The 15,884-nt window shown below is 43.7% G+C and overlaps 1 protein-coding gene across 1 annotated transcript in view; it reads right to left on the bottom strand.

The window, feature by feature from the left end:
* The window catches only part of ADAM12 (ADAM metallopeptidase domain 12), a 968,421-nt gene that overhangs the window by 224,050 nt on the left and 728,487 nt on the right, over positions 1–15,884 (bottom strand). Inside the window, exon 11 of the mRNA XM_029610036.1 lies at positions 13,324–13,472. Within this exon, the coding sequence (XP_029465896.1) occupies positions 13,324–13,472 (149 nt within the window). The remainder of the gene's footprint in view (positions 1–13,323; positions 13,473–15,884) is intronic.

The raw sequence follows: 15,884 nt of genomic DNA, 5'->3' as shown, positions 1-15,884 counted from the left end.
CATGTGTTTCCCTCTACAAGCTACAGTGGGTGGTGGCAGTAGGGCTTGGTTTCCCAGAACCAAGGTCAGAAGCAATAGAAGTTGCATTTGAAAAGACATTGCTGAACTGTGTTGTAGTCTAATACAACTGCATTTCAACCCGAGGAAAGACTGGAAATATTACAATGGTTTTAGGCTTGAGTAAATGTCTATGAATGTGGCTTCAGACTTGACATAAGCCTATGATTTTAGAGGGTCTGCAGCTCTTTAGTATATTTCTTTGGCTAAGGGAAATCTAGCATCTTACTTGTGAAGTATTCTGTGTACTAATTATTTTTTGTTTGGAACATATCACTTGAGTGCAGACTGTTTATTTGGTGAAGTGTGATCCTCTTAGAGCCCTACAGGTTTATCTTGTTCTCCTTTCACAGAATCCATATTCTTCCAACCCAGCTGGGCTAGGAAAAGTGACTACCTTCCCAAGGGAACATCTAATACTCATATAGCTCAGTAGCTATCTACAAAATGGCTGAAAAAAAATCAAGAAACTGAATTGTGTTTTATTCAGAGTCTGTTGGCTACCTGCATTAGCCAATCATGCACAATTCTAGCCCTCTAAAAAAGAAATGAATGAATGAGGGCTCTGTATAATGATGCTACTATTTCTAAGCAATATTTTCAGAGCAATGCTAGCAATGCTTTGAACATTTAACATGAGAACATGTCCCATGTGTCCCTGCAAGATTTTGGCTCTATTTTATAGTGAGACTTTATAAACCATCTGAGGAATACATACCTTTTTGAAAATTAAAATACATTGTTTTATTCCATATTTGCAGGGCATTGAGCCAGTGGTATTCTTTTTCCCTGCTGAGTTCTGTCAAGATCGACCTGTACTGCCAAACTGTTTCTTGAGGGGACCTCACTGTTGCCCTGAGGAAGGCCAAGGCTATAACAATTGCCATATATAACTATAGCCAGCTAACTTTAGGACAGCTCTTTGACTCGACCAGACTTAACTGGCTAAGTCATCTAACTTCCAGTTATGCCCCTGGACTGCCCCTAACTTATTCGACTAAATTCTAGCCTCCTAACTTATTAGCCGGCTAGAATTTTGTCAGATAAAGGCAGAATATAAGCCGGGTAAGCCATTTAGATGGATAATTATTATGATATCCATCTAAATGGCTTTTGAATATGGATCTCCGTGTGTATATTTTGTTATAAATACTATTATTTTCCTCTACTGGGTATAAAGACCTATAACACAATGCTATATGTTCATGCTAAGAGTATCATAGAAACAAAACTTATGTTACGGGACCTGATTCATCAAGGTCTCTCTCCATAGATACAGAATGGGAATCAGGCTCTTAAATTCAGATATATGCTGGAGCTTAGTCACTAACTTTTAATTATTGTTTGATATAATTCATGGGGCATTGTTTTTGTCTCTTGTTTGAACCTCTCTGCTACCACACCGCCTACAACAATGTACCTCTTGGTAGGCATGACAGCGTAACTGCAGAGAGTACAAGGTTTAAATTGAATATACACCATCAGGTCAATATTTTAAAATAGTCTAACGAATAACTTATCCAGCTAAAATTAGCCTGATAAATTATCCAGGCTAGTCAGTGGAATAACCTACAGAAATTATCAATCTTTGTTAAATGATTCTTATAATTCAAAAATGATAATTTTGAGAACCTTCATAAAATGGCTATCACACACCATATAATGCGATGTGAATGCCTTCATATAATCATGGGTCACTTTAAGTCTGGTCATATCGAATGCTTATTAGTTTTTTTAAAAGAACATTTTTGTTTAAATGAAAATAAAATTCCCAGTACATCATGGCTTGATGTAACTCTTGGAGAAGTTAATCACGATTCATAAGAAGTCCATACTTGTCCCGACACAGATCCGCATTTAAAAAGAATCTGACTCAGGGGTTACTTTCCACCTTAGACAAATAAAGTTTCTAGGCTAACTGCCCTTTCTTGGATTCCTGCGTACATTTCTTTTGGTGCAGCTCAGAGATCAAAATAAAACGCACATGAGATTTGAATTGCAAAGTCGTCTTTTTTTTTTCTGCTTTTGTTTTCAGACTTTTATTAATACAGGGATTGCAGAAAAATAACCCTGCCCATCTTGGCATAGGGCATGCAGCGGTAATATTCTGAAAATAAATAAATTAAAAGGTACCAAGTGGGGGGGGGGGGGGGGGGGGGGGAGGGGGCAGAGGTGGCCTCCACCTCCCATTCCAGCTACAATGGAGAAAAGGAAGCAAGTTCAAAAAGGTTGCAGGTTGGTGACCTGATGTGACCTGGCAGAAAATCGCCACTGGCTGTGTGAATAAATTCTGCTATGAATGTTCCTTAAAAAAAAAAAAAAGCACCCACTGGAAATGAAGATAAGTGTTCATCTGATACAGCTGGAAATGGAGTACTGAAGGAAGATAAGGAAAATTGAATCAGATGAAAATGAAATGAAAATGGGATATCAGGAAACTAATGACTGCAAAACCAATGCACACTTCTTACCTACATTACATAAAATGTCAGCTCAAGGTTTGAGCATATTTTACAAATCAGCGTTGTATTTTAGGCAAAGCAAATGTTATTTTGCCATTATTTCAGAAAAAAAAAAGTCTCTTGGAGTCATATTGTGCTGATGACCATCATAGCGAGAAGTTGGTTCAGATGCATCATGAAAAACGATGTGATTTACCGTAAATGTTTATGTCTCGGCAAAGGAAAGAGAGATATCAGCTGTAAATCTACCCTTTCAACAGAATCCTGAGATGCTTGGTTTCTATGGTGATATCTATTTAGTAAAATTGGCCCAACTATTTTTTTTTCCTTCCAAGGGAGTTAATGCAAAATGATCAGATTTATTGGCAGCTAGGATATAGCTGTGTGTGGAAATTCCAGCACAAAAGCATCTTTAGCTAAGGTACTGGGCAAACAAGCTCTGTTTATTCACGCTCTTCTTAGCCAAGGCTCAGTTTAGCACATTTTTCTACACTTGTATCTTACCCACAGCCTCCCATTTCCTGTATTAGCTCAAGAGCAGATTCTGTGGCAAGAGTTAGAAAATTCTGCTGCAAAGTTTATGAAATTCTGCGGTAACTATGTGGCACATCTGCATCAATTTGACTACTAAATAATGTGTATTTGTAATTTTACTTTATAAAAAATAAAGCCATTTTCTGATACTTCTTGTGTGTCCAGATAATTTAGTTTGTTCTGTCCCGGGGAAAAGTAATCTTGGTGATCCATACTGAAAAGAAAGGGGGGCAGAGAATACAGATAGGGGAGGGGATCTGGGGGATTGGAGAGGAAACGGCAAAGGGCTTATCTCAGAGGAGGAAGATGGAGAAGGGATAACCAGGGGAGAGGCAGAAGGACGGAAATGGAGGAAGGGGAAGGAGGAAGGAGAGCGGGATCATTGATGGAGAAAGGATCAGGGGGCAGAGGAGGGGGTATAGACTGAGGTAGAACCACAAGCAAAGGGAGGAGAGAGAAAAGAAGAGGAAAGGGAAGGGGAATCAGTAAGAGGGATCCTGGATTGAGGAGGGAGAGATCTAGGATTAGAAGGAGGGTGGATCTGTTCTCACATGCACACCTCTCCTTCTAATCCCATTATTCGCATCCATTTGGATACCTTAACCCAAACCACCCGCCAATCCCTTGTCCCTACCCTCATTTTTCATTATTCTTACCCCCCTCTGATTCTCTCTCCACTCTGAGCCTTGCTGCTGATTCAGATTTGCCATTAGGAAGAGGACAGCAGGGCCTCTTCCTAATGGCATCCTCCTCTTCCTCTGTTGCCTGAAGCTACAGTGCTGTAGTTTTACGTGCCGCACAGGAGAGGAAGAGGGTGTGCTCTGAGGTGCCGCACAGCTGCTCTCCTCCTTCTAACCCAGATTGGCAAAGGGTTTGTATGTGTGTATGCGGGGGAGGGGGAGCTGTTGCCATCGCTTCCACATTGACCGAGCCCATAATACCACTCGCAAAGATGCTGTGAATAAATCTGCCCTTTGCGGAGCCACAGCACAGAGAGTGTTTTGAATTTGTCACAGCATCTCAGCTTGCTGTTGAGAGAACACTTTCTGGTTCCTCTGGATCAGTGGTTCCCAACATTCTCAAGCCCAAGGCACACATACATGAACAAAAATGGTGTGAGGCATTTCAGACTCCACCGAGCAGGCAGTGTGGATGTGGAGAGGACTCACATGGCCAGAAGAAGAGCTGGGAAAGCACTGAAAGCCCCATCAGTCTCTATATTCCAAATCGTAAAACAAAGGGAGTGATGTAGCAGAGATATACATTAGCTCATCACAATAGATCTGCTCCCTCTATGTACAAGTGCAGGATAAGGGAGACGCCAGTGAGGTACAGGCAGCTGACTCAGGTAGTTACCTTGGCTGCCAGAACTCCTTTACCGCTGCTAACTCCCAGCACTCAGAGTAAGTTATATCCTGTGCTCAGTGCATGCTCTCCCCATCTCGCTCAGCCTGGGGATAAGACAGAGGCTGGAAGGACTCAAAGAAGAAGGCTTAGGAGGGGGAAGGCAAGGAGGAGCTATGTGAAATATGTATTGGGGCACAATGTGGGGGCCCAGCTACCCGTGCCCTTCATGCTCCCCATTATTACCACACTCTGGGGCTCATGCTGTAGCTAGGAAGGAGAGGCAGGCCTGATTGCACAGGTTCTCACAAAGGAGCTCCCACACAAGAGCCACCACTGAAGTCTCTTGCTCCTGTGAGGTGCCAAGATGCTGGCCTGGTGCCATTTTTGTGGCACACATGATCAGGTCTGAAGGCACACCAGTGTGCTGTGGTACATCTGTTGGGAAACACTGCCCTGGATCATTTTCCAGTCAGAGTTTAAGAGGATTGTAGAAATCCATCCACAAAGAGGTCTGAATCACCTTATACAGTGAATATCTTACCCTACTGGTCCATTATACCAGCTGATCAATCACAACTGTTAAGAAACCAGAGATTCAGGCAGGCCTACACTCATGAATAATCAGGTTTCAATTATATCACTACAGTATTCAAAATCCTTTTGATACTTCAATTTGTTTCTATTTAAGTAATGTTGCCAGAACTGCACTATTCCTAGAAGGAGATACCAGGAGATACCAGTTCCGGAGATGGTTTTCAGGGGTAATGAGTCAGACGAACTGAACGAAATCACTGTGAACCTGGAAGATGTAGTAGGCCAGATTGACAAACTAAAGAGTAGCAAATCACCTGGACCGGATGGTATGCATCCTAGGGTTCTGAAGGAACTCAAAAATGAAATTTCTGATCTATTAGTTAAAATTTGTAACCTATCATTAAAATCATCCATTGTACCTGAAGACTGGAGGGTGGCCAATGTAACCGCAATATTTTAAAAAGGCTCCAGGGGCGATCCGGGTAACTATAGACCAGTGAGCCTGACTTCAGTGCTGGGAAAAATAGTGGAAACTATTCTCAAGAACAAAATTGTAAAGCATATAGAAAGACATGATTTAATGGAACATAGTCAACATGGATTTACCCAAGGGAAGTCTTGCCTAACAAATCTGCTTCATTTTTTTGAAGGGGTTAATAAACATGTGGATAAAGGTGAACCGGTAGATGTAGTGTATTTGGATTTTCAGAAGGCGTTTGACAAAGTCCCTCATGAGAGGCTTCTACGAAAACTAAAAAGTCATGGGATAGGAGGCAATGTCCTTTCGTGGATTACAAGCTGGTTAAAAGACAGGAAACAGAGAGTAGGATTAAATGGCCAATTTTCTCAGTGGAAAAGGGTAAACAGTGGAGTGCCTCAGGGATCTGTACTTGGACCGGTGCTTTTCAATATATATATAAATGATCTGGAAAGGAATACGACGAGTGGGGTTATCAAATTTGCAGATGATCCAAAATTATTCAGAGTAGTTAAATCGCAAGGAGACTGTGATACATTGCAGGAGGACCTTGCAAGACTTGAAGATTGGGCATCCAAATGGCAGATGAAATTTAATGTGGACAAGTGCAAGGTGTTGCATATAGGGAAAAATAACTGTTGCTGTAGTTACACGATGTTAGGTTCCATATTAGGAGCTACCACCCAGGAAAAAGATCTAGGCATCATAGTGGATAATACTTTAAAATCGTCAGCTCAGTGTGCTGCAGCAGTCAAAAAAGCAAATAGAATGTTAGGAATTATTAGGAAGGGAATGGTTAATAGAACGGAAAATGTCATAATGCCTCTATATCACTCCATGGTGAGACCACACCTTGAATACTGTGTACAATTCTGGTCTCCACATCTCAAAAAAGATATAGTTGCGATGGAGAAGTACAGAGAAGGGCAACCAAAATGATAAAGGGGATGGAACAGCTCCCCTATGAGGAAAGGCTGAAGAGGTTAGGGCTGTTCAGCTTGGAGAAGAGACAGCTGAGGGGGGATATGATAGAGGTCTTTAAGATCATGAGAGGTCTTGAACGAGTAGATGTGACTCGGTTATTTTCACTTTCGAATAATAGAAGGACTAGGGGGCATTCCATGAAGTTAGCAAGTAGCACATTTAAGACTAATCGGAGAAAATTCTTTTTCACTCAACGCACAATAAAGCTTTGGAATTTGTTGCCAGAGGATGTGGTTAGTGCAGTTAGTGTAGCTGGGTTCAAAAATGGTTTGGATAAATTCTTGGAGGAGAAGTCCATTAATGGCTATTAATCAAGTTTACTTAGGGGCGGATTTTCAGAGCCCTGCTCGCGTAAATCCGCCCAAAACCGGGCGGATTTACGCGAGCAGGGCCCTGCGCGCCGGTGAGCCTATTTTACATAGGCTCACCGGCGCGCGCAGAACCCCGGGACTCGCGTAAGTCCCGGGGTTTTCGGAGTGGGCGTGTCGGGGGGGCGGGGCCGGAGCGCACGGCGTTGCGGGGGCGTGTCGGCAGCGTTTTGGCGGCGGGTACGGGGGCGTGGCTACGGCCCGGGGCGGTCCGGTGGCGTGGCCGCGCCCTCCGTACCCGCCCCCAGGTCGCGGCCCGGCGCGCAGGAGTCCCGCTCGCGCGCGGGGATTTACGCCTCCCTCTGGGAGGCGTAAATCCCCCGACAAAGGTAGGATGGGGGTTTAGACAGGGCCGGGCGGGTGGGTTAGGGAGGGGAAGGGAGGGGAAGGTGAGGGGAGGGGAAAGGAAAGTTCCCTTCTAGGCCGCTCCGATTTCGGAGCGGCCTAGGAGGGAACGGGGGTAGGCTGCGCGGCTCGGCGCGCGCAGGCTATACGAAATCGATAGCCTTGCGCGCGCCGATCCAGGATTTTAGCCGATACGCGCGACTACGCGCGTATCTACTAAAATCCAGCGTACTTTTGTTTGCGCCTGGAGCGCAAACAAAAGTAGGCTATTCGCGCTCGTCTGAAAATCTACCCCTTAGGGAATAGCCACTGCTATTAATTGCATCAGTAGCATGGGATCTTCTTAGTGTTTGGGTAATTGCCAGGTTCTTGTGGCCTGGTTTTGGCCTCTGTTGGAAACAAGATGTTGGGCTTGATGGACCCTTGGTCTGACCCAGCATGGCAATTTCTTATGTTCTTATGTTCTTATGTTCTTATGAGATGTAGAGACCCCTAATGACCCCTAGTGAGTTGCAGACTCAAAGGTAGGAGTCAATGAGTTCCAGTTGAGAAGCTTACAGGGAGGAGGTGGGAGAAGGAGCTGTCCTCACTGAGAGAGAGAAATCTTTGGTTCCAGGGATGCAACAAGGAGAAATGCCTCTCATTACTACCTGGGAAGTTCAGTATAGGATTTGCAGATGCTTTCTGGAATCCCATGCACCTGTCCACATTGCATGAGGAGGTGAAGGAGAAAGGAGAGTGTGCCTAACCTATGTCATGCTTCCAAGTGTACCCACTCGTGCCAGAAGTAAACAGGAGAGAGGAGTCCTGCTTTCAGCCTGCAGCGTGAGAACCAGGTTGAACAAGGATCTCCTGGTAGTGAGTTTTGGTGGAAGAAGCAGTGGAAGACTAATCTTCTAAATTAATCCATGCATAGAGAACAGTTTGGGGAAGAGAGAGAGGCGTGGTGACCCCAGACAACTGTCAGTTAAAGCAGTCTAACCAAAGCAGCAGCTAGGCAATTTGGCACCTATGGTTGAATGAAAAGGTGCACCCCTCTGTCGCCCTTCCCCCCTCCGGCCACCACCACCACCACCACCATCCTCCCTCTGTCCTCTCTTCCCTTTCCTCGGCCTCCACCATCATGAACATCCCCCTCCATCCCCCAGTCACCACCGTCAACATCTTCCTTTTCTCCCTTCAGTCACCACAACACCTTTTCTCTCTCTCTCTCTCCCCCCTCCTCCAGCCATCATCAACATCTGTCCCTTCTCATCAGTCACCACCGACATCTCCTTCTCTTTCCCCCTACCACTCCTCTAGCCACCACCTTCAACCATCTCCCTCTCTTTTTCCCCCTTCTCCAGGCAGAGTTAATTAACCTTTGTAATTTTTTCCTATCGGAGACGGTGGGTGCTGCTGCACTGCTCTTCCTCCCTTGCTCCCTGGAAGCCGCAGGTCTTCCAGCACAACAAACATGGGTAGAAGGAATTTTCTCTCTCTACCACAGTCCTTGCCATGATAGAGCTGGCAGCAGCTTGCCATTATGAAATCAAAGGAAAGCCGGCAGGGGAGAGGGAGTGGGAGCATCCCCGCCGGATGACCTTTGATTACAGAAAGGACTCCCAGCATGCAGCAGTGCTCCTCCTGCATCACCAGACACTGAATTGCAGCCTGTGCCCTGCCAGCAGTGGCGCCTATGGCCGTGGCACTGAATCTAACAGAGATGTTATCATTAGGAGGGGGGTCAAATCCTGATAAAGATTCTCTGTAATGAATAGCAATTTGGAGCTGTAGAAGACGTTTGTTTTTAGTAAAAGTTTATTTTTTTTGGAACAACCATTCCTGTATGGTGAATACAGTTTGTGTCTGAGTGTTCGGGATGTGCAGTCAAAAGTTTTCATTTGTCTTGTTTTCTTTTGGTGATTTTTGTTTCATTTCTTTTTATGCCATTTCATCTTAGTGCACACTGAATTATTTTAGTGTGCGTTAAATCCCACTTAGTGTGCATTAACATGATGGTAATTTGATTTGGTGCACGTTAATCACTTTAATGCATGATAAAAAAAAAAATTAGCATGCACTAAACGAAATGAAACAAATACCATCACGTTCCTACTGAGCGCTCGGTTCCTGCTATTTGCTCACCAGTAGGACTCTAAAGTGTATCTTTCCTTCATTGGGAAGGAAACTCCAAAAGCCCCCATTCCAGTAAGAACAGCCCAAAGGGGGAAGGGTGGTGGGGGCTACATATAAAAGATGAGCATGTCTGAAAACAAAGAAGCCCAAATCCAGCATGCAGCAGGCATGAATGGCCGGTAATGTGAACTACGAACAGAGATGCGAGGTTCTTTTTTTTTTTAAGGAACTTACTGGGAAAGCATTCTTTTTCAAGTGACAAGTATCTGAAATCAGCACTTGGGATGGTGAAAAATTTTGTATTCTGTCATGAAAAACTTTCCCCTTAACTAGGGGTTGCCAACTTTTCCACAGACCATGACTGGACACTTGAGGACCAAGGGCAGTGTTAATTTCCTCCCCTTCTTTTGCATATTTTTGTATATATTTCATATCATGCAACCTGGATCCCATATGGTATTAGGCCTATTGCGATTTGCATTAGGTGTGGACTTAGCCCTCAGAAATTCATGAGTAAACTGAATTACCATTACAATGCCCATACCAAAACAGGACTAACTGCCATCACTTAAACAATAACAACCCTACCTATGAAAATGCAACACTGCAACCAGACCCTAAGACAGCAATAGACTAAGCCAGGCAGCTTTTAGATCCCTATACCAGAAAATAAATTAAACTAGCAGCATACCTCCTCTTGATCACACATGCAGAACACAGATCCTCACCAAATACAAACAAAGAGACCTTGAAATTGTGCTGACAAAAACTGAACTGGAAACTGCAACAACAACAACAACAGAAAAGTAGAAACATCATTCCTCATAAAACAACAAACAATAAAATCAAGATATATAAAATATCAACCATAAAGTAAAATCATATTAATAAAATGAATATTTCAAAACTGCTGACAAATAGAACATCCAATAATTAAAAACTAATTTCTTAAAAATTCCTAAACACTAATAACATACTTCAAAACAGCAGACATATCAATTAACAGCCAATAATAAAAACTAATAATGATTAAAAACAACCCCCCACTCCCCATACCTGGGAACTTTTTCCAGTCATTCTGAGAATGAAATCCATTTTGAAGTGGCTGAAAGGGGGAATATAAAATCAAATCAAATAAGTTATTGTGCATTGGTTTGGAGCGGAGGGTGTGCAAAGATGTTCTCTCTCTCTCATTTATACACACCCACACTTTCTAACACACATGATCAATCTCACACACATGCTCACTCAAGGCCGAATTAAGAGGGGGCAATGCTCTCTCACACACACACACACACACACACACACACTGACCCTCACACACTCTCTCATTCACATGCATACTGAGACACATGCTAACTCTCACATGTTCTCTCATGTACATGCAACCTGACACACACACGCACACAAACAGACACACACTTTCATGCTGACTGACTGACATACTCAGGCTGGGAGGGTGAAGGATAGGTTGTTTCTGGAGGAGTTGTTGCTAGTGTGCACATGTATGAGTTGCATGGGAGAGAGAGGGATGGGAGGCAACAGTTGCTCAAGGGTGTGTGCGTGTTGTAAATATTCATTCAGATGGGGGTGGGGGAGGTAATAAAGTAAATGCTGGGTGGGAGGTATAGGGGAGGGGACCAGAGGGATGCTGGGCAGAGAGGGGAAGGACAAAGGGGAGCCAGGGCTGTTGGAAGGGGCAGAAAACTGTCCAGGCTGCACCGTGTCAGGCCCAGGGGAGGGAGGGTACCAATGTGCCTGTCAGGGGGCTTGGCACCAGGACTTCTGAACTCCTATGTGGCCACAGGCTCTGGCGCACATATGTCATCCAAAACCTTGCCCCAGCCTCACCCCCAGTGCTAGCCAAACCCTCCAGACTACTCAGGGCACCAGCCCCAAACCTGAAATGGGGAGATTGTGGCAATGCAAGAAGAGCATGGGATGCAGCAGACCCAGGGTTGCCAACTGATCCCAGGTTGACCAAACAGGCCGATCCAGTCCTAGTTTTGTCCCAGTGCTTGCAAGAATTTCTAGTTATGATTGAATCATTGGTTTCCCTAAGAAGTACAAATCTATGCTTGCAATGGGGGCAAAGCCAAGACTGAATCAACCTGTTGGCAACCCTAAGTCTGCAGATCAGAATCAGACCCTGTAGAAATATTACCCTTCACCCTTCAAAAAAATAAAATAAATAATAATAATAATAAGAGCAGCAGCTGCAGCCTGCAAGGCAATTTCTATCCTCTAGAGATGGAACTGGAGAGGACGGCGGCAGCAGGCTGAGACAAGGGAAGGCAGTCCAGAACAGGGCTGCAGGCCGTAGCATACAGCAGAGCAGCAGGCAGTGCAGCGACAACCACTGCCAGAGGCTGGGATGGTCTCTTCTTCTGGGTAGGCTCGGAAGACTCTGGCGGCAGCACGCACTCCTTGTAGTCAGGGCAGGCAACGAAGAAGTTCTGCAGGGCCTGCCGCATCTCTCTGTCGTTATCAGCAGTGGACAGAGACAATCACCTGCTGCAGCAGCCCTGCCTGAGGTGCAGCAAGGGAAGAGCCAGGAGCAGAGGACTGGATTTGGAGGGAAAGGGATAACACAGGAGCCAGTGTGCAGAGCAGAGATAACAGCAGCAGCAGCAGCAGCAGTAATGGAGTTGGCACGAGAAGTACGTGGTGAGGTCAGGCAAACGTGCTTCTTTATTTTCAATTCCGCAGCTGTGACGCCAGGTCACAGCTCAACCAGATGATTGGTGCTACGCCTGGGGCACAGCCGATTGGTTCCTGAGATGTCCAGACTCCCCCCCTCGATAGCACAGGCCTAGCTTGACCGGGCTTTACAGTGTCCGGTTACCATTGTAACCGGACACTGTACAGCAAGCTTTAAAACCAGGCTGTCTGTTTCAAAACCGGTCAGTTGGCCACCCTACCCTTAACTCTGGTATCACTGTTCAGGTTGGGTTTCCTTGTCAGTAAACAAGGATTTAAAAAAAAAAAAAAAAAAAAAGAAAGAAAATTACTCTATGAGAAAATCTCCCCAGCCTACTGATCGTACCAGGCTGAGGGTGGAGTTTCAGAATGCAATCATGGATCTCAATATTTTTGTGCATCTGTGATCAGTTCTTAAAAATCATCATTTTAATACGGTCCATCTAGATCACAAGGGTAGTTCCTGGGCCACTGTTACCTTCAGTTTGGAGGCTTTTTGCTTTCAAAATGAAGGTGGAAGCAATAGATATTCAAAAGTTGCTCTTCTGGCATTTTAAATTAGGGAGTGATTATTGCTTTCATTTCTTAAAAATGCTTCCATCTTTGGATTCATATAATTGTTGAACTTGAAAGAGCCAAAATGTATCTTAACCCTCTAAATATTCAGGAAAATAACTTCTAATCTGTGAAGATAATATAGCTTGCCCGTGATATTTTGGTGCTTAGCCTTGTGCCTTTTTTTTAGTAAGATTTTGTAGATATCTGTGGTTGGCTGCAGAGGAAAATAGAACAGCTCTCAACCTTGTCCTCAAGGACCATGAGCCAAGTAGGTTTTCAGGATATCTGCCATGAATATGCATGAGACACATTTTCATGTGCTGCTTCTATTGTAATAAAATCTGCCTCATGCAAATTCATGGCAGATATGCTGAACACCCAACAAGCTGGGAGTATCTGAGGACAGATTTTAGGGAGCTAGCTATTTATTTATTTATTTATAGGCACGGTGGATTACATAGGAGCAAGATATGCTGAGCACATGAATGATGCATACATGTAGATATGATATAGATTGGGGGGGGGGGGGGGGGAGGTACCTTGAGCATATGAACAGGGCCGGATTTCAGATTGTGGTGCCCCTAGGCAGAGTGTCATGGCAGTGCCCCTTTGAAGCTGTGTTGGCATATGGCCCTATTGCAAGCAGATGACTTCTCTATGGCCTGGATATTTGGCGCCTTCAAAGTTTGCCACCCTAGGCAGTTGCCTGTACTGCCTGTGCCTAAATCTGTGCCTGCACATGAATCGTGCATACATATGGATAAGAAGCAAGTTAAGTACTGATAGACTATACATTTAGTTTAGCTGTGTTTGACAGAGTGTTTTACTTTGCACTTACGCAGCGGAAGGGGTCATGATGCAGCCACTCTTGTCAGTAGACGATTTGCAGTTGCAGCCTCTCTCTACTGTGTCATGGTTCATCCCAAAATTGTGGCCTAGCTCATGGGCCATGGTCACTGCTGCACCAAGAGGACTGTCTGAATGATCCTTTAAGGAAACAAGAAAAACGTTTTATACTGGACCCCTCTAACAGCAGAATCCACTGATTTTTCCTTATGTTTCTACTGAATACTGATGTTCTGGCACAAATATGACCTCAGGACATGGTTTACTACTGAGGGATCATTAGTTCTACCATCACATGAAAGAATAAAAAAGAAATGTGGATTACAGTAAAAGTGTCATTATACTGCAAATTTTACAGATAGCTTTATCTGCCATTTATGTTTTGTATCTGTCCTCAAATGGTTCATCTATTCTCTTGCAGTGCTATTTTTAAAAAGATAACTCCATTAAAGTATAAAGACTGCATATGCTGAATTACTCTACAGTTCTGTCTCTTTTGTGTGTGCAACTATTAAAAATTTTGCTCTCCCCAATAATATCTAAATATCTGATTAACCTATAGTAATCGAAAAGTAGCATAAAAAATACATTTGAAAACCAATTGCAGACTAGTTTAATGAATTTCCCTCAATTATCATGATGCACCTTCATTTTCAAATGCATTATGGCAAGAGTTAAATGTGGGTGATATGTAACCCTCATCCCTCTCCTCTGATCTAAATATTGCTTACTCTAGGCATTTACACTTTTCCCTCCTTTGCTACTGTACGACTGTTCCAAGGTCCAATCAAACATCAGATGGGTCCATTTGGAGCATTTGATAGTTACTGAATAGCTGAGAGCAGCAAAAGAAGCAAATTCTTTTCTTGGGAATGTTTAGAATGAAAAGATTCCCCTTCCAAAAAAAAGCACAAGATACTACCTTAGTTGCATTAGACACATGACTTGGCAGAGGTTAATCTAGTGTGGTGTAATTTTTTTCTGCTACATTGAACTTTTCCCTTAAGAATGGTTCATAAAGTGCTTGGAAATGTGGTCACAAAGAAATCAGAGTGCTAAAGCATAAATTGTTTCAGATTGTGTAGATTCATGTTGCAGTGCTCTATACTGAGCATTAATATGTTTTAGTAAATTAATTCTCATGAATAAGAGCAAATTGGACAGAAAATGCACCCAGTTTAAGAGTGCAAGAGGCCAATGTTCAAATTAATTCAAGGGATCTCTACGAGAGATGCTCTCTTTTTTTTTTGTTTTGCATGCAGATGAGTTTTTTTTATGCCTCTGTAAAATCTTCCTCGGTTTATCCTGTCTCCTTGTAAACTACACAGAAAGGCCCCATATGTTCCATATCAGTGACTGCATGTCTCCAATAGGGGCCACATTTGATAAGTGAGGAGAAGGAGGAGAAGAAGGAGGCAAGACGTTTTCGAAATGCCCCAATGGATGGTGTCTTGGGAAGAAAGGAGAAATAAAAGCAGGAGCTCAGAAATGTGGGGACTTTTCGAAGTGGATCAAAGGTTGCCAAAGGAAACCTCTGGGTTTGTCAGGGAGTGAGTTCAAGAGCAGCCTGTGAGGGCAAGGGGGGGCTTCAGGAGGAATCTGAAGGGTTCCCCAGAGACACGCAGTGCAGGAAACTCCTTGATCTGTTGAGGATCTGCCCTTTCAAGTAATTTTTGGAAGTTGTAGCGACACAGGGGATCAGTGTGTATCCATTGTGTCTAAAACTGTAGAAGCCATACAGCCAAACAGAAGAGAGCATCAGTTGATGTTTGCATCAAGAGGAGCAGGAACGAAGATTCTCAGGATGGAAGGAGTAAGCATCTTGTCTAGGGTGTCCTACCCTATATAGTGTTCAATTTTTATCTGAAGAGAGAAGGAGAATCGCCTAGAAAGGAGTCACTGAGATTCAGGAACATAGGGGGTTCCAAAGGAGTGGAAAGACAGATCCTTGAAATAGCCTGGAGAGGCAAGAGAGGCCTCTGCATCTCTTATCTATGCATATGACTTTGTAAATGTGCTTCATGTGTTTTCTGTCAATTTATCACTATTCACCAAGAATTCCCACCAGTAAACCATTCCATTTTTGGAACAAAAAACTCTGGTGTAGACTATTATTATTTCAAAACCATTGAAGGTTGCAGTAGCTCTGAGGGCCCTGAAGAAAAGCTTTCCCTCTGCCAGAGGAGCTCCAGGGAGAGCCAGTGGGCTGCATCATGCTCAGTAGTTCTCAGTCATGCCAGTGAGATTTTGGAAGGGGAGTTACAGAAGACTCTCCAGAATTTCCCATCTGCACAGCAGTGATCTTTTGTGAGGGAGCAGGACACAAACTCCCTCTTCATTAATGAGTTTCAAACTTAATTCGACTGGTTTCCAAATAATTTTTTGCAACCCCTGTAATGTATATTTGTGAGATATACTTGCATAAATTCGGTCTGAGATACGGGTTACCTTGAATGTCTTGGTTAACTATTACCTGCTTAGGGTCCCACAAGGACTTGAAGGCTTTATAGATTCTTTCGATGCTGCCCCATCTTATACTCCCTAGAGAAATAT

This window comes from Rhinatrema bivittatum, chromosome 7 (assembly GCF_901001135.1).
Source record: "Rhinatrema bivittatum chromosome 7, aRhiBiv1.1, whole genome shotgun sequence".
In the NCBI taxonomy this organism is placed as follows: Eukaryota; Metazoa; Chordata; class Amphibia; order Gymnophiona; family Rhinatrematidae; genus Rhinatrema; species Rhinatrema bivittatum.
The sequence above is the reverse complement of the archived record's forward strand: the minus strand, read 5'-3'. Positions and strand labels throughout refer to the sequence as shown.